Genomic DNA, 19,735 nt, shown 5'->3' with positions numbered 1-19,735 from the left:
CTCTAACCAACCACAATCCGCTGTAGCCAACCTGCATCTTTGAATGTCAGTAACTATTTTGCCCCTCCCGACCTTTTCCCAAGTACCATTATTTGTTTGGTAAGGATTAAAACCATAAAAATAACCAAGGGGAAGTGGCCGAATTCTTGTGTGTGGCATAAGTGGACGCTCCTGCAGAATATATTCTACGGTCTGAGTATCTTTAAAATTCACAACGATGCAATCCCCTGGTATATCTTTGTTACCCTTGCCTACCCAACTAACTCTCCGAGCAAACAAAATTTTACCATGTATATAGGGGGGGAGTGGTCGGTTAGAATTAAGCCAGTGCATTGTTTTATTCTTTAATTTGTGGTATATTTCAGTGGCAGTATTGTTCAAACCAGGAACCCCTGCTAATACAATAACATAGGGAGAGGATTCTGGCGGCAAATCTAAACTAGGTAGCAAAAAACCTCTCCTGTTATTGTGCACGGGGCTATTTTCTGTCTCATTAAAATTCTGGGCCTTACCACATGTTACATTTTCATTGACATCACTAGGTCTTAGAGATGTGTTTTCTCTTAAAGGTAAATCTTTAGGGCCATTAGGATCTAAGTTAGTATTAGTGCATAATAGGTCCACACCTTTATCCCTCGATGATCCCTTCGGGATTTCGAAAGTAGGAGCCAAAGGTACAGGAGTTTTACCCTTGGCCTTAGCAGACTGATTGCCAGATGAAAACTGCACAGTAGGGACCGTTGATAATCCTGACTTAAACATTTGGTTAAGTTCAAGGTTGACAGGGCGATTTGTTCAAGTTTCTTAAGACGCTCTTCAATGAGCTTCAGTCTGTCCTGAATAGAGCGAGTAGAAAGGGCAAAGAGTTCCTCAATTTTGGAGCAGAGTCCCTGGTCCAAATTAATAACTGGATCTGCAGTCACTGTAGGCAGAGATTGATCAACAGCACTAGATTGGTTCTTAGATATCGATTTTGTTTTTCGGATTCGTCGATCTCAGTTGACTGCCCTTTTTCCCTCGCTTGGGAATCTTCTGTTTAGGTTTGGCTCCTAGAGTTTTAGCTGAGGAAGAGGTAGTAGCCTCAGTAACAACGTATGTTTGTGCCGAGTAGATACACCTTCAGTTTGGGCAGTCGTATGGTCTAATTTAGAAGTAGAATGCCTAACGATGCTTCTCCCTTCTTTGCCGCTCTGAGTTTCCGTAGTCATATCCATGGAGACATCACTACTATCTTCATCAGGGACAATGGGGTCATGAAGGGTAAGAGTTTTGGTGTTTACCTTGGGTGTGACAGACTTTGCAATTTTTCCCAATGAAGAACGTTTGAGACACAGGGTCAAGGGAAAGGCGACGTTCTGTAAGGTCAATTTCACGTTCAAGGAGGGTGGCAGGTCTTACAATAAAATTATCCAATGTGCCTGCCATAGAAACGCCTCCCACAGTGCTTCTTCCCTTGCCCGTTCCACCCGCCATTGTCAATCAGAATACCTTAATCAAATTACTGTTACACTTATCTTGTTGCCTCGGGTAACGGGCTTAGGGGATGGCCCAGTCCAGTCTCTTTGGTCTCGAACGGGCTCAAACGGGCCCGCCCTTGGCCCGGGCTTCGCCCGGCACGTCCCGCGCGCGTCCCACGCAGCGACTAGCGTCAAAATATATAGTGACGTTAGGGGTTGGGCTCCGAATAGGCGGGGCTGGAAGAGTGACCAGCTGTAGGTGGTGTGGACTGCTGGTCCTCGCAGTCCCACACCGTAGTAGTCCATAAGAAATCACCCAGAGATTCAGCTGCGAGCGGCTCCCGCGAAGCGGGGGCCGCGAGTCGTTTTATGCACTAGAGAGGCGGGGCGGGAAGAGTGACCAGCTGTAGGTGGTGTGGACTGCTGGTCCTCGCAGTCCCACACCGTAGTAGTCCGTAAGAAATCACCCAGAGATTCAGCTGCGAGCGGCTCCCGCGAAGCGGGGGCCGCGAACCGTTTTATGCACCAGAGAGGCGGGGCGGGAAGAGTGACCAGCTGTAGGTGGTGTGGACTGCTGGTCCTCGCAGTCCCACACTGTAGTAGTCTGTAAGAAGTCACCCAGAGATTCCGCTGCGAGCGGCTCCCGCGAAGCGGGGGCCGCGAGCCGTTTTATGCACCAGAGAGGCGGGGCGGGAAGAGTGACCAGCTGTAGGTGGTGTGGACTGCTGGTCCTCGCAGTCCCACACCGTAGTAGTCCGTAAGAAATCACCCAGAGATTCAGCTGCGAGCGGCAGTGAATCACTTTCCAGACCAGTTCCTGTCTAAATAAAAAGAGAAGTACTTTAATTTCACAGCTAAATGAAATACTACATGCAGTAATAGGGTTACAGCTGCAGGGTTCTACAAGCACAACTACGGAGTGAATTCTACAGGTCCCCCACCAGCTGTAGTGATCAAGCACAGTTTCTATAGTGCCCACCGAAGCTATGAGGTTCTAGCGGCAATGAAGAGAGATCACAGGCAAGAATCCAGCACAGGTACGAACTCTCCACTAAACAATACAAGCAGCTACCAAGTTTGATAACCCCGTACTTCAATTCACTGTCTCTTGAGCAAAATAGTTACACTGATAATTGTTACTCTCCATAATATACAGGTGTATCTTTATGGAGTTGAATAAACAGCATGTTCGAGGCATGTGAGCTGTAGATTACAGATCAACAAAGGAGAGGGGGACCAGGAGCCTGTTTAGGTCCAGTGTCCGTGCTCCACAAATTACCGTTAAATCATAGGGGCCACTGTTCCGAATTGAAGGTGCAAAGTGTCACCCAATCGATAAAGAGAAAGATAGAGAATAGAGTACATGGTGAAAGGAGAAGGAAAAAGAGAGAGAGGTAGAGGTGCATCCCCAGTATCAAGGATCCAATCCCGAAGGGGAGGGCAGAGTCTTGCCTCTTAGTTGCCCTCACACCCCCCCAAGGATGTCATGCTTCATCATCGGGCTTTTGCTCCTCGTCGGGCCGGCGCTGCAATGCCCAACGGGCCCCCCGGAGGGTCACTTTCATGGAGATCTTTTAAGAGAAAAGCCGTTAGGTGAGTGCGGGTGTGTGGAGTGGATCCAGTAGCAAAATTGGTGACGTGCGTGCAGTGAAGGATGTTCGAGAATAATTAAATAAAACTACCTAGGAGTGTCCACAGGAAGACCCTTTAATAGTGTGGTACCCCTGGTAGATTAAAAAACCAAAAGGTTGGTGAGTTACTGTTCGGCTTAATGTGCCCGTGTAACTGTCAAAGGTCGACATGTTTCACGCTTGGTATGTCTGAATGATCAATGGCGTTTCTTCAAGACCTAACTGATGTGATAGTAGTGCACACAAGAATGGGATTCCGTAGTGAAAAATGGTAACCCACAAAAGTGAGAGATAGCTTGGGGGGGTAACCACAGGGCTATGTTCCCTATTATGTGGTGTAAATCTCGACTCGTAGATCTACCCAAACCTGGTACATAAAGAGGATGACAAGAAAAATAGAGAAAGACAAAAGGATTTATGTGTCAGACGTGCCATGGCGGTGGTGTTCTTTTACACATAAAACAGGGTAGCGTCTGCAAACAACATCACTATACCAATGGGCATTAGAACATGACGGTATGAACTCACAGTAATTACGTTTGTAGCTAGTAACAGTTCTCAGCCAGTTACCCGAAGGTACAGGCGGAGATCCCTTAACAACGTTCGGCCATGCAGAGTGGTCACAAAGTCTGGCTATTACGTTTCGGGTATCCCGCTAGTCCCCCGAGGGTAATTGCCGTGGTTGTGGTCTGTAAAAGCAGAGAAGAATTCAGCGAAATATACAGGTGTAACGTATGGTGCGCGACGTTCCCGGGAGAGTCGAAGTTCGAAGGCCCCACCGATGGTATGTCGCGCAACCAGTGTCTGAACACCTATGCAACGCTCAATCTTAAGTTATTACGAATGTTGGTGGGAGCCACATAAGTTGAAAACAAACTCTCGGAACCACATACAGAACGGAATGAAAGGTATTTGCCCGGCTTACCCTCACGATAACGGGACAAGTCTCCCAAGGCTAGTTTCCTTTGGGTGCCCTCACCCTATTGGCTAAAAACAGGGGAGAGAGTCCAAAAACGGACAAAGTAACCGTGACTATCAGTTGCATTGATGCGGAACAGATTATTGAAGCTTGTTGCATAGATTATTAAGTACATTCCTCCACCGTAGTGGTGTTTCTTACTCACGGTTGCGTCGGGTGCCGGCTCATTAGCACCTACCCTCTACCAGCGACTGCCTGCATTGAGTGAGTGCAGTCTATGCGCAGTATTCATAGTAGTCGGGGTGGTGACCGGAGGCATTTCCTTCTTCCTGTTTGTGTACGTGTAGCGCATCATCATTGCCTGATCTAAATGCGCATGTTCAGAAAGTAATGTCTGAAGGCAAGTGTGTGCATGCTCTAGAGATGTCTCGCTAATGCGCATGCGCTAGTCGTGGTATGTCTGTGCCCCGCATTATGTGCCCCGCATTATAGAGTCAGTATATAGTTTAAGTGAAGTACGTTAAATATACGGTAGCGTATGTCTCAGTGAAGTAAAGGTTGTATGTACATCATGGAACATTGTCCCTTTATGTAGATGTTGTGAATCCATGGGGAGAGGCATATGGATGAGTGTTTTAGATGGTTGTCAGTGGCCCTTAATGTCTCCCAACTCTGACTAACATTGGTGCAAACCCAATGTATATATTTGCTATGGGCCAGTGTGGTCCTTGCTGCTAGTGAGTTCTCACTAGTGTGAAATAGGGAAAAGTAAGGTAAGGGGTGGATAGAGCTGCCGGTGATAGTGGTCAGGGGCGTACATGTGTCATGTACTGGTGTTGAGATCGCATTTTGCGGAAGGCCACAGTTCCACCCAGGGTATTTCATCATTCAGCCGTCTGATCTGGGTATGTAAGCGAAAGACCCAACGTAGTTCTTGTCGTAGAAGGGCTTGCATGTCCCAAGTGGATCTAAATTCTAGGACTGTCCATGCAATCTGGTCACAGTTGTGGCCTACCTCCAGGTAGTGGTTAGTCAGCTTGGTGGCTGTCCTTCCCCGTCGTATGGTACTTTTGTGTTCGCTTATCCGTGTCTTGATTGGACGGAGGTCATCCCGATATACCTGAGACCACATGGGCATGTGATGAGGTATATGCAGTTCTTAGTGTTGCAGTTGGTGTCCCCGTTGTTCCCAGACGAAGTCGTCTAGAGTTAGTGTTTTCGTCTGGGTAGTGGTGGAGCAAGCGTTACAGTTGCCACATGGGTAATGCCCTGAGACCGGTGGTAGTTTCTAGAGTGTTGTGTTCTGTGGATTCTTCTTTTTGTTCAGTGTGCGTGTGTTGACCAGGGTATCCCGTAGGTTAGACGTCCTTTTGAATGCCAAGCGTGGTTGTTCCAGGTTTAGTGTATCAATATTTAGGGTCTTCCAGTTCCGTCTAATGATGTTTTTAAGTTTGTTGGATAGGGGTGTGAAGGTGGTGACACACGTAATGATCTTACTTGTTTCTTCCTCTTTCGTTACGAGGAGGGCCTGTCGTTATTCCTTGCTCGTTTTCTCGCCCTTTCTACTACCATTTTCGGGTAGTGTCTGTCCCGAAGGTTCTTCTCAAGGTGGTTGGCCTCAGTGTCAAAATCCTGGGTGGTGGTACAGTTACGTTGTATCCGCAGGAACTGGCCATACGGAAGGTTCTCACGTAAGGCCTTAGGATGGTGGCTCTTGAAATCTAGCAGACTGTTACAATCGGTAGCCTTCCTGTGGAGTGTTGTCTTGAGTTCACCCTCATCAAGGATGATTTTCAAGTCCAGGAATGGGATGGTTGATTCGCTTATTGTGCCGGTGAATCGGAGGTGTGGATTGAGTCCTTTGATCAGTTCTAGAAATGAGTTACAGATGGTTCTAGATCCTTTCCATAGTATCAGGATGTCATCTATGTACCTCACCATGTGATGAGGTTGTCTTTGTATGGGTTGTCATCAGAGAAAATGTTCCTGGCCTCAAAAGATGCCCTATACAGGCCCGCCAGGCTCGGCGCAAAAGTGCTGCCCATGCTGGTACCTTGTATCTGATGGAAGATAGATAGATGTTTTGTACATAAAGAAGTTTTGTTTTAGAGCTATGGTAATCAGATCGCTGATGAAATCCACCAGGGTGTTGGACTGTAGGTCTGATTACTGGAGTAGGTGACTCACGACCTCGATGGTGGCATCCTGGGGGATATTAGTGTAGAATGCTTCCACATCCAGGGTTAGAAGTAGGTCGATGGGCTCGATATTCTCATTAATGACCTCTATTAGTTGAGAACATCTTGTGTGTCCTTGAGGTACGCTGTGGCTGCCTGGACCGAGGGGCGAAGGCAGTGGTCACTAAACTGGCTCAAGGGTTCCAGGAGTAAATCGATCCCAGATACTATAGGTCGTCTTGGCGGTACAAAGACAACCTCATGACATGGAAGAGGTACATAGATGACATCCTGATACTATGGAAAGGATCTAGCATATACCTCATTGCATGCCCATGTGGTCTCAGGTATATCGGGATGACCTCCGTCCAATCAAGACACGTATAAGCGAACACAAAAGTACCATACGACGAGGAAGGACAGCCACCAAGCTGGCTAACCACTACCTGGAGGTAGGCCACAACGTGACCAGATTGCATGAACAGTCCAAGAATTTAGATCCACTTGAGACATGCAAGCCCTTCTACGACAAGAACAACATTGGGTCTTTCGCTTATAAACCCAGATCAGAGAGCTGAATGATGAAATACCCTGGGTGGAACTGTGACCTTCTGCAAAATGCGATCTCAACACCAGTACATGACACATGTACGCCCCTGACCACTATCACCGGCAGCTCTATCCACCCCTTGCCTTACTTTTCCCTATTTCACACTAGTGAGTACTCACTAGCAGCAAGGACCACACTTGCCCTTAGCAAATATATACATTGGGTTTGCACCAATGTTAGTCAGAGTTGGGAGACATTAAGGGCCACTGACAACCATCTAAAACACTCATCCATATGCGTCTCCCCATGGATCCACTACATCTACATAAGGGGACAATGTTCCATGATGTACATACAACCTTTGCTTCACTGAGACATACGCTACCGTATATTTAACGTACTTCGCGTAAACTATATATTGACTCTTTAATGCGGGCACAGACATACCACGACTAGCGCATGCGCATTAGCGAGACATTTCTAGAACATGAGCACGCTTCCCTTCAGACACAACTTTCTGAACATGCGCATTTAGATCAGGCAATGACGATGTGCTACACGTACACAAACAGGAAGAAGGAAACGCCTCCGGTCATCACCTCGACTACTATGAATACTGCGCAGAGACCGCACTCACTCCATGCAGGCAGTCGCTGGAAGAGGGTGGGTGCTAATGAGCCGGCACCCGACTCAACCGTGAGTAAGAAACGCCACCACGGTGGAGGAATGTACTTAATACTCTATGCAACAGGCTTCAATAATCTGGTCCGCATCAATGCAACTGATAGTCACTGTTACTTTGTCCGTTTTTGGACTCTCTCCCCTGTTTTTAGCCAATAGGGTGCGGGCACCCAAAGGAAACTAACCTTGGGAGACTTCTCCCGTTATCATGAGGGTAAGCCAGGCTAATACCTTTCATTCTGTTCTGTACGTAGTTCCGAGAGTTTGTTTTCAACTTATGTGGCTCCCACCAACATCTGTAATAACTAAAGATTGAGCGTTGCATAGGTTTTCCGACACTGGTTGCGTGACATGCCATCGGTGGGGCCTTCGAACTTCGACACTCCCGGGAATGTCGCGCACCATACGTTACACCTGTATGTTTCACTGAATTCCTCTCTGCTTTTACAGACCACAACCACGGCAATTATCCTCGGGGGATTAGCGGGATACCCAAAACGTAATAGCCAGATTTTGTGACCACTCTGCATGGCCGAACGTTGTTAAGGGATCTCCGCATGTACCTTCAGGTAACTGGCTGAGAACTGTTACTAGCTACAAACGTAATTACTGTGAGTTCATACCGTCATGTTCTAATGCCCATTGGTATAGTGATGTTGTTTGCAGACACTACCCTGTTTCATGTGCTAAGGTTCATTGAACACCTCTGCCATGGCACGTCTGACACATAAATCCTTTTGTCTTTCTCTATTTACTTGTCATCCTCTTTAGGTACCTCTTTGGCTTGGGTAGATCTACGAGTCGAGATTTACACCACATAATAGGGAACATAGCACTGTGGTTACCCCCAAGCTATCTCTCACTTTTGTGGGTTACCATTTTTCACTACGGAACCCCATTCTTGCGTGCACTACTATCACATCAGTTAGGTCCTGAAGAAACACCATTGATCATTCAGAGATACCAGGCGTGAAACATGTCGACCTTTTGACAGTTACACGGGGCACATTAACCCTCACAGTAACTCACCAACCTTTTGGTTTTTTCATCTACCAGGGGTACCACACTATTAAAAGGTCTTCCTATGGACACTCCTAGGTAGTTGTATTTAATTATTTTCGAACATCCTTCACTGCACGCACTTCACTACTTTTGCTACTGGATCCACCTCACACACCCGCACTCACCTAACGGCTTTTCTCTTAAAAGATATGCGTGAAAGTGACCCTTCGGAGGGCCCGTCGGGCATTACAGCACTGGCCCGACGAGGAGCAAAAGCTCGATGATGAAGCATGACCTCCTTCGGGGTGTGTGAGGGCAACTAAGAGGCTCTCCCCTTTGGGATTGGATCCTCGATACTGGGGATGCACCTCTGCCTCTCTCTCTTTTTCCTCCTCCTTTCACCGTCTACTCTATTCTGTATCTTTCTCTTTATTGATTGGGTGACACTGTGCACCCTCAATTCGGAACAGTGTCCCCTATGATTTAACAGTAATTTGTGGAGCACGGACTGCACCTAAACAGGCTCCTGGTCCCCCCCCTCTCCTTTGTTGATCTAGCTGTAGATTACATGCTTTGCATACTCCTGCCATCTAGTGTTGGGTCCAGATCTTTTCAAGTTTTTTCTCTCGAAGAAGTCTTTCCAGTCAAGAGGTACGGTGACTCCTCCTTTCGGTGATAGTGCGCATGGGCATCGACTCCATTGTTAGATAGCTTTTTTGGGCAATCGGGTTCGGACGTGTATTGCTGCGCTCCGTTTCGGAATCGGTCCTCGGGTTCCCCTCGGTGCGCAATCCACTCTAGCCTCAACGGTATTGTTTTCGAACGTGTTTCCTTTTCTCCGCGGTTCTACTCAACCATCAAGAAATGTCCATTTTGATTTGAATTTCGCGGGCGGCCTTCCGGCCTATCCGCATCGATCGGTCTCCTTGTGAATGGAATTGACTGTGTTCAAATTCTGCCCCCATGCCACTCGAAGTATCCGTGTACGGACTTACATCAGGTGTGTAACTTGTGCTTGTCCCCAGAACACAAAGAACAGGACTGCGACGCGTGCCGATCCTTCAGATCAAAGAAAACTCTCCGTGATCATTGGGCTCGACGTCAAGAGATGCAGCAGCAGCAGTTAGATGACACACCGGATCGCTTCGGCGAAGACTGCGAGCAAGAGGTCTCAGCGGCCAAAGAAGAACAGGATTGAGCGGCGTCTGAATCTGAATCAGAGTTGCAGATTGTCCTCAAGGACGATGATGTGCCGCAGGGACAAGGGGACGTGAGTACAGAACCCCCCCCCCCACTTACCGTCCCTAAAATATCTTAGGCTACGTCACAACCTCTGCATTCAAGCCAAGGTCAGCACCGAGCAGAGGTTTCTAACGCTCCGCTTTCCGCCTCGGCACCGAAACATTCTGACAAGACTTCCGGCTCGGAACCGAGTCAGCCAAAAACCCACTTCCGAGCCCTAACCTTCGGGCTCTAAGCACAAATTGGGCTCGTAGTCAAAACCTTCGACACCAAAACCAAAGAAACCCTCTTTGGAGCCGACATCTTCAGCGTCGAAAGGACTTTACAGCTCGGTGGCGAAAATTAAAGAGCTGCCTGTACCACAACCGGATCCAAACGTGAACGTTGTAACACCGGATCTGAAACAGAAAAAACTCTTTATTAATCCTGATACAGGGCATATTCACGCTAAACGGCTATCCAAACACAGGCTTCCTAATGACAGCTCTTATAAGATTCCATTGAAGAGGAAATATGTGGGTACTAGTCCTTTCCACACACTACCTTCTCCTCCTCCTCCCTCTCCACCACAGCTTGATCCTTTACACATTACACCTAGTCAGTCTCCTCTACCTCACCCTGATGCAAGTGATACTGATGATGATGACACACAGTTACCAATAGATCCTTGGACGGATTATACCATTGATCCTCCACAGCATACACAAACAGAACTTTACCCTGCCAGACCATCGCCACCTGATGACAATCTGTCATATCAGGAGCTCATTGCTAGAGCTGCACAGTACCATGGGGTGGAGCTCCATAAAGAGTCCATGGAGGAGGATTTTCTCTTTGAAACTTTAGGAGCACAAGTCCAGTCAGGCACTGCCTATGCATAGACGACATCTTTGAAGATCCTGTACATGCTAGGATCCTCACTCCTAGAGTAGATAAGAAATGCGAACCTTCCCCAACAGACCCTATTTTCATTAAGGGTCATTTACCACTTGACTCTGTAGTAGTATCTAATGCTCGAAGGCGAGCTAATTCTCAAGCCTCTGGGGGTGCTCCTCCCCAGATAAAGTAAAAACGGATTGATGCTTCTGGCAAACATGTAGCTGCGCAAGCAGCTAATCATTGGCATATTGCTAACACCAGAGGTCTCCTAGCAAGATATGATGGGGCCCACAGGGACGAAATGGTGCAATTACTACAGTTTCTCCCAGATGAGCATAAGGCCAAAGCTCAAGAATTTAGTTCAAGAAGGTAAACTAATTTCCAACACTTCCATTAGATGTGCTCTAGATGCGGCCAATACTGCAGCTAGAGAGGTAAATACTAGCATCCTTCTCCGGAGACATGCCTGGTTACGTATTTCAGGGTTCAAACCTGAAGTCCAGCAATCCATTCTCAACATACCTTTTGACAAGAAACATCTTTTAACCCTGAAGTTGATCGAGCACTCGAAAAAATGAAAAAAGACACCGATGTGGCAAAATCCATGGGAGCGCTCAATCTCCCTCTAACAGAGGTTCCTTTTGGCGTTCCTTTTGGCCCTCCTTTTACAGGGCAGGGTCCAAATCCACAGGGACAGACCAAAATACTTCCTCTTACAAAAATAATTCCCAATCATCTTTTGCAAGAGGTTTTTCCAACAGAGGCTCTAGGGTAAATAGTCCCAGTGGCAGAGGTAAAAACACTACACCCTGCAATTCCCCTTCCCCAAATAAGCAGTTACTTCTCCACACTTCCCTCCAACTATTCCACACCCGTCGGAGGAAGACTTCAAGACTTTCTCCCCATTTGGGAATCAATAACCACCGACAAATGGGTGATTGGAATTATCCAACATGGTTATTTCCTGGAGCTTACCAAAAAGCCTCCAAATATTCCATCTCGATATCACAAATTGTCACCAGACCACCAGCACTTGCTTCAACAAGAAGTGCAATCTCTATTACTCAAAGGGGCTATGGAACCATTCCCACTTCAGTACCAAGGGTCGGGGGTTTATTCCCTTTACTTTCTAATTCCCAAAAAGGACGGCTCATTTAGACCTATTCCAGATCTCAGAGAGATAAACAAATACATACTGTCAGAGCACTTTCACATGCTGACTCTTCAACAATTTCTTCCTCTTTTACAGCAAGGCGACTTTGTCTACTCTAGATCTAAAAGACACCTACTTTCACATTTCAATTCATCCAGAAATACCTCAGATTTGTGATACCAGGCAAACATTACAAGTTCAAGGTGCTTCCATTTGAACTCACCATGGCCCCCAGAGTGTTCTCCAAATGTCTCGCAGTAGTAGCTGCTCATCACAGGAGACAGTGTATCCATGTCTTCCCTTACCTAGACGACTAGGTTGTCAAAGCGGGCACCTACCAGAACTGCATATTACACATTCAGGCAACAGTACACCTACTTCATCAGTTCAGTTTCACAATCAATGCACAGAAATCTCATCTGTGCCCTGCGCAAGTGCAGTCTTATCTAGGAGCTTTCCTCAACACTCTCAAAGCTCTAGCCTCTCCCAATGTAGCCAGGATTTGCAATATTCAGTCAACAATACTACAATGTCAACCCAATCAAACATTACCAGCCAGAGTTTTTATGCAAGTGTTGGAAATGATGGCATCCTGCATTGAAATCGTACCTCACACAAGGCTTCACATGCATCCACCGCCGGAATGTCTAGCGCATCAGTGGAATCAGTCACGGGGTCAATTAACCGATCTAGAGTTAGTAGACAACCGAACCCATCGCTCTCTGCAGTGGTGAAATCCTCAAAACATATCAAAAGTGCAGCCCTTCATAGACCCGATTCCACAGACTGTACTGACAGCAGACATATCTTTAACTGGCTGGCGTGCCCATCTCCAACATCACACAGTACAAAGGCTGTGGTCAGACAATCACAAACGTTTCCACATCAACTACCTAGAACTTCCAGCGGTGTTCCTAGCACTCAAAGCTTTTCACACACTCCTTCTAGGCAAAACTGTCCTAGTCCGCACAGACCACATGAGAGCGATGTATTATCTACAGAATCAGGGAGGAACACGCTCTCTCCAGCTGTCTCGCCTTGCACAAAGCATTTGTTATTGGGCAATTCATCACAAAATATATCTCCTAGCAGGCCACCTTCCAGGGGTAGACCATCAAATTGCCGACCTGCTAGGCAGACATAGGCAGCAAATTCATGAGTGGTAACTTCATCCCCAAGTTCCTCTTCCCTATTTTCAACAATGGGGGGTTTCTACAGATAGATCATTACACAACACAAAATGCCCACACTTCGCATCCAGGCTCCCACATCATCTATTCAAAGACAATGCTCTATGGATGAATTGGTCAGGGATATTTGCCTACGCTTTTCCGCCTCTCCCACTAATTCCATTTTTGGTCCTGAAGCTCAGACAAACATCCCTCACACTGATCTTAGTAGCCCCAACAAGGGCTTGTCAACCTTTGTATACCACCCTGTTAGAACTGTCGGTGGTTCCACGTCAAAAGCTACACTTCACACCCAGTCTCCTCACTCAGAGCCCTGGAGAAATTACACATCCAAATCCCCAAAAATTGAACCTAACGATTTGGCTCATGAAGTCATAGTTTGATTATTTACAGCTACCACCAGACTGTATGAATATTCTCAAACAAGCTAGAAAGCCTACTACTAGAGCATGTTATGCAGCAAAATTGAAACGGTTTGTTATCTATTGTATCAACAACATCAATTCACTTGATGCTTCTGTACAAAACCTCATTTGTTATCTGTTGCAATTACAGCAATCTGGATTGGATTACACATCCATTTGTTTACCTAGCAGAAGTAGCTGCATACTTGCAAAATAGACAACACTTCTCTCTATTCACAGTATCAGTGGTCAAAGCCTTCATGGAAGGATTAAAAAGATTGATTCCACCAAGAGTTCCACCTGCACCAGAAATGGAAGTTAAACATAGTCCTTACAAGACTAATGGGTCCACCTTTTGAACAAATGCACAAATGTCAGTTACAATTCCTGTCATGAAAGGTTGCCTTCCTTATAGCAATAAGCTCACTAAGGAGAGTTGGTGAACTTCAAGCATTAACTATACAAGAGCCTTTCTTTCAACTTCACAAATATAGGGTGGTTCTTCCAACCATTCCTAAATTTCTCTCTAAAGTAGTTTCTGCCTTTCATATCAATCAATCAGTCGAGTTATCAGTGGTCTTTCCTCGACCTGATTCCGTAGCAGAAAGAGCTCCTCGGCATGAAAAATTCACTCGCCCGCTTGCATTTGCAAGCCAGATTTAATTAGGGCGAGGTATTTTACGTCTTACTCGCCCTTTCTGGCAAGTAGGAAAATAAACTTCTTTATTGCTTACAAAGTAAATGAGCAATAAAAATGCTTTTAAATCTTGTTAACTTGTCACCCTTGCTCGGCTTTCACAGACGGAGGTCACGTGCATTTCAGTTAGGTCGAGTAGATTTTGTAGGTTGCTACAGGTCTAGTACAAATCAAATGATTTTTCGAGCCCTGAGCTCTACACACACTTGATGTTAGACAAGCTATATTGTATTTCGTAGCAAGAACCAAAGACTTTTGAAAAACAAAGCAAATATTTGTTGCTTTTTTGCTACCACACAAAGGCAATCCCATATCTAAGTCGGGTATAGCTAGATGGATTGTAAAATGTATCCAAACATGTTATGCCAAAGCAAAAATAACTTTGATAATACCCCCTAGAGCACATTCCACTCGCAAAATAGGGGCTACTGTGGCCTACTTAGGGAATATTCTCCTAGCCGACATCCGAAAGGCAGCAACTTGGTCTACACCGCACACATTCACCGAACACTATTGTGTAGATGAGACAACAGGCAAATGTGGGTCAAGCTGTACTTAAAACACTGTTTCAAACAACTACAACCACTACAAGTTAGCCACTGCTTTTGGAGTAAACTGCTATATAGTCTATGCAAAGCATGTAATTCACAGGTCACATTCCTCGAACGGATAATGTTACTTACCCAGTAAGCATATGTTCTTGGCAGGTAGAGCTGTAGATTCACATGCACCCACCCGCCTCCCCGGTCTCCTGTAGTTGTTGTAGTTCTCAATTTACATTCATATACATGGACATCACTATTCTACAGTCACTAACTCCATTCTCACCCTCGGCGGGAAAACAATCTAACAATGGAGTCTATGCCCATGCGCACTATCACCAAAAGGAGGAGTCACCTTACCTTGTGACTGGAAAGACTTCTTCGAAGAAAAACAACTTGCCATCATCCGGACCCAACACTAGATGACAGGAGTATTCAAAGCATGTGATTCTACAGCTCTACATGCCAAGAACAGATGCTTACTGGGTAAGTAACATTATCCTTCTGTCTTTTATTCCCCAGCACTTGTTAATTGTCTGGTGGGAAATGGCTCAGCGCAGAGGTTAGTGTTGTCCTGAAGTGAATCTCATGGAAAAACAAAAGGTCAGGCCCTGTCTAGAAACTTCTTCAACTTTATTTTGTTTTTTTAATCTTTTTATTAGAATTCACCAATAAACAACATGCCGAACACATCAAATAATGTCTGTATTTGCTGCATTGTGTTTGTAAAGATTCCATTTATCAGTAAAACCAAAAAAGCAACGGAATAACAAAAGGCACAGTCAACAGGTGCTTCCTCACCTTCAAACACAGAATCTGTTGATGCACTCACACCCGCCCCTCCATACCAACACCCGCAAATTATCCTTCTGTCGCATGGTAATTAGCTACTACAGTCTGGATAACGAGACCTGAGAAATGTAGCACAAAGAAGTAAATGTGGGTGAGTCAAGTATGCGCACAGTTAAAGTGCTGCATGTTTCTATTCACAGACATTTTTAAGCTGTTCATCTATAGTTTCTGGGTCGATCAGTAGGTGCAGGACAGCTTGATCTATAGTGAGTATGTGATTTCTGAAGTCCAGCATATTAAGTAATTTACATACACAAGTCCATTTACTTTTCTTGCCCTTCTTCCAGGTCCAGATTTAGAGTTTGGTATGCATGATGGGACAATTCGGGATCTTGCTTTTATGGAAGGGCCAGAAAGTGGAGGAGCTATTTTAATAAGCGCAGGAGCAGGAGACTGCAATATTTATACAACCGACTGTCAGCGGGGTCAAGGCTTGCATGCTTTAAGTGGCCACACTGGTAAGTAATTACAATGTGCAGTCTTGTGTGCTGCTGACATCCATTATATAATGCAATAGATTTGATGCATTACCTTACTTGAAGGTGTAACCCTAAATCTCCTTGGGGCTATATGTTTGACTCATTGAATGTCATTGTAAAATGGTACTATTCTTAGTGATTTTAATTGTGGTTTATTGCAACTTATTTTTACTTTTATTATTTTGGTGCCACCGTGACAAAGCCAGGCCTGTCTTTTGATAAGTACACCCCATTATAATGTGTCTCGTGTATGTGGGGTAAGGGGGTATTTTGGTTTTAGGCTTCGGGGCTTGCTACGGCTGTGAACTGTTAGGAGGGTGTCATCATAGGTATTTCGACCTGAATAATGTATGCATTTGTGAATTAAAGTGTAGTATTGAGTAGAGTGTGTGTAATAAAGTAATTTTCTTTTTTGTAAGTACTGGCTGGACCAAGATGTATTGAGTGCTGCCTGTGGAATGGGGTCTTAGCCCACACCACCTCCTCTGAATGGGCCTTGGACTGCTCTGACTTGCTACCCTGAGAGAGTCAAGTGCTACAATGTGGTGGTTGGTTCCCAGCAGGCAGAATGGCGATGACTTCTTATTTGAGAAGGACCTAGAGAAATCCTTTTTCTTACAGTTAGTAGACAGTTGTTGTCTTCTCAAAAAGGGACCCTGAGGTGAAAGATGCAGCAACAGAGATTCACTAGGCCAAATCTGCTATCTCACTTTCAAATAAAAATGTAATAGCTGTACATCAGGAGATCTGGACATGGCACAAATCCTTCCCATTGCGTTCATATAATGGAGTTATGTGGTAAATTTTCACTAGACATGAGGGGTGAGTCAGGATCAATTAAAGTGATTCCTTCAGGAATGTCGGGTAAAATGGCAATATAGTCCATGACATGGTTTTCTGTTGTTGATAAAGGAAATCGGTACAAAAGGGGGTGGTGATGGACGGAGCATCAGAACCAATCAAACACTCACACCCAGTCCACAGATCTGGGTTTGATCCATCACCGTTCTGTAGCCCACTCTGCCACCCCAGTTCAGACATGGCCATATGCAAATCAGTCTGACCCTGTGCCTCATGGGAACAGTCCAGCCCGAACTGCCAAGCCATGCCTTCCCTGGACCGGAAACAAGCTTCCTAGGACCGGTTTCTGGCATTTCAGCCGTCTTCAGCCAGGCTTGCTTGAATCCAGTGGCAAAGTGAGCAAGGGACTCACGTCTGAGCATACCCTGCCAACTTATGGCAAACAAAGCGGTACAAAAGGGGGTGGTGATGGACGGAGCATCAGAACCAATCAAACACTCACACCCAGTCAACAGATCTGGGTTTGATCCATCACCGTTCTTTAGCCCACTCTGCCACCCCAGTTCAGACATGGCCATATGCAAATCAGTCTGACCCTGTGCCTCATGGGAACAGTCCAGCCCGAACTGCCAAGCCATGCCTTCCCAGGACCGGAAACAAGCTTCCTAGGACCGGTTTCTGGGATTTCAGCCGTCTTCAGCCAGGCTTGCTTGAATCCAGTGGCAAAGTGAGCAAGGGACTCACGTCTGAGCATACCCTGCCAACTTATGGCGAACAAAGCGGTACAAAAGGGGGTGGTGATGGACGGAGCATCAGGACCAATCAAACACTCACACCCAGTCAACAGATCTGGATTTGATCCATCACCGTTCTTTAGCCCACTCTGCCACCCCAGTTCAGACATGGCCATATGCAAATCAGTCTGACCCTGTGCCTCATGGGAACAGTCCAGCCCGAACTGCCAAGCCATGCCTTCCCTGGACCGGAAACAAGCTTCCTTGGACCGGTTTCTGGCATTTCAGCCGTCTTCAGCCAGGCTTGCTTGAATCCAGTGGCAAAGTGAGCAAGGGACTCACGTCTGAGCATACCCTGCCAACTTATGGCGAACAAAAGGAAATCGTACCTGTCCAGTTAACACCAGGAAACATAAATCATTTAGTACTGAAAGTACACATTATATGATTTCATGGAGTGAAAAAGCACCAGTGTTACAATAGCACTGCTAGCTTAGGAAAAGATGTGGCACAATAGTCCACGCAATACTTTCCAATACTCCATAGTTTGTCAAACTCAGCTAACTGTTGCCATTTGTTACTGTTTCTGTTTTTCAATTTTCTAAATCATAAGTGACTCTTTCCTTTAAATTACATTCATGGATGTCTCCACCATATCCTGTTTCATTCTTCCTGATTGGAGCTTTTAAATGTTGACAGTTGTGCATCTGGAAGGAGTGAAACAGGTGCAGACTGTCCCATTGTTCAAAAGGCCCAAGGTCAGTCTGAATGGTTAAGGGGATGCTAAAGTAGTCAGGGTGGTGCCTCTAGGAAGAAAATGTGTTGAAGGTGAAGCCAGTAACAAAATAAAGAGGAAAGAAACTCGACTGAAGACAAAAAGTAGATGTACCTAGGAGGGGGTGTTGCAGGAATCCTAGACGCATATTTCTGGTCAATGTGGTGAGATAGTAGAAAACCAAATAACCCAGAGGAGTCAGGGCAGTACTTGATCTCACTATTTGAGAAAAAGAGTAAGCTGACAGCATCAGAAATTACATGAGAGTGTAATTGGACAGGTTAGAAAATTCATGCCTCTGGACAAGATTTTCTTTTATTTCAGTTTCAAAAGATGCATCAAAGCCAGAGGTGAGGCAGGGTAGATAAGACCAAAGGGATCCCACAATAACAGCCCTGTAGTGCAAACACATTTGAAGTTCAGAACATTTCAAGGAGTTTAGAAGGTACATTCCTAAAGGTTAGGAGTTCATCACCCAGGTGATGTCAGCACAGGTCACTGGAATTCAAAAGTCTCTGAAAATAGAAAAATGGAAAACCCATGGAAAAGTCAACATTTACAGACTTGTTGATTTGACAGCCTTGTAACATAAACATTTACCCAAAAACCCTTCTCTTTGTGTGCATTCTTTAAAAGGGTATCTTTAAGGGGTTTTCAAGCAATATATTGGGCACATTCAAGGTGTGTAATATGTGGTTTACTGCTTGTCCTATTATTTCCAATAGATAGCATCAGCCTTTGTAGTGCTCCTAATTGTCAAGGAGTATAGCCCTTAAGCACCGCCCCCGCCCCACACCCCAAGGCACTAGATTCAGCAGGAAGTCCAGAGGCAGGGAGGGTTGTGGACATACACAGATGGAGAATTGGATGTTGTGGTTAGAAAGAGGAATTCATTTATGTTTGGAGCTGGGGAGGGTGAACTATAACGTGCAGGACTGAGACAAGTTCTTATAGGAGCAGAAAAGTGCAGCCCTACACATTAATCTCATCCACTTTGTACGAAACGTCACACTGTGAAACACAACTACAACTGCGTGACAGTGCACAATAGTTGGAATAAACCATTTTTACTCTCCTGAGGCTAAAAATAAAATTCTCTAGGATTTTGCAGATGCAAATAAATTCATGTTGTGGTAAATAATCTGGTTATTGCCTTTATTAAAGTTTAGGAAGGAAGTTATGTTTTCAGTTGTGCCCAGATAACGTTCCTTAACCTCAACCACCTTTCTAGCATTCTTAGATGAAATGCGGATGGTTGCAAAGTTGATAGTATGTGACCAGACTTGGATGCTGAAGACAGCAAGTACTTTTTAGAAAATGAAAATCCACCCATATGACTTGTCTGGATGCACCTACAGTTTTTGGCAAAACAGTTATATTTTGTTAATTTGATCTTCTGTGGATCTGTCAGGATATAAATATAAGAAAATAACTTATCTGCATTGATGTGACATGCGAGCACCAAGGCATACTTGGGCAGAGAGTGTGAAAGAATCTGAAAACGCAATCGCACCTTTATTTGTACCATAACCTGAAAGTAAAAACGGTTTCATGTAAATAAATTAACAGT

The 19,735-nt window shown here is 45.4% G+C and overlaps 1 protein-coding gene across 1 annotated transcript in view; it reads left to right on the top strand.

Moving 5' to 3' along the window:
* Positions 1-19,735, top strand: part of WDR47 (WD repeat domain 47) — a 294,267-nt gene that overhangs the window by 262,672 nt on the left and 11,860 nt on the right. Inside the window, exon 12 of the mRNA XM_085602213.1 lies at positions 15,664-15,834. Coding sequence (XP_085458339.1) covers positions 15,664-15,834 — 171 coding nt within the window. The remainder of the gene's footprint in view (positions 1-15,663; positions 15,835-19,735) is intronic.

This window comes from Triturus cristatus, chromosome 4_2 (genome assembly GCF_964204655.1).
Source record: "Triturus cristatus chromosome 4_2, aTriCri1.1, whole genome shotgun sequence".
Taxonomy (NCBI): domain Eukaryota; kingdom Metazoa; phylum Chordata; class Amphibia; order Caudata; family Salamandridae; genus Triturus; species Triturus cristatus.
This window is presented reverse-complemented; position numbering and strand designations above follow the sequence as displayed.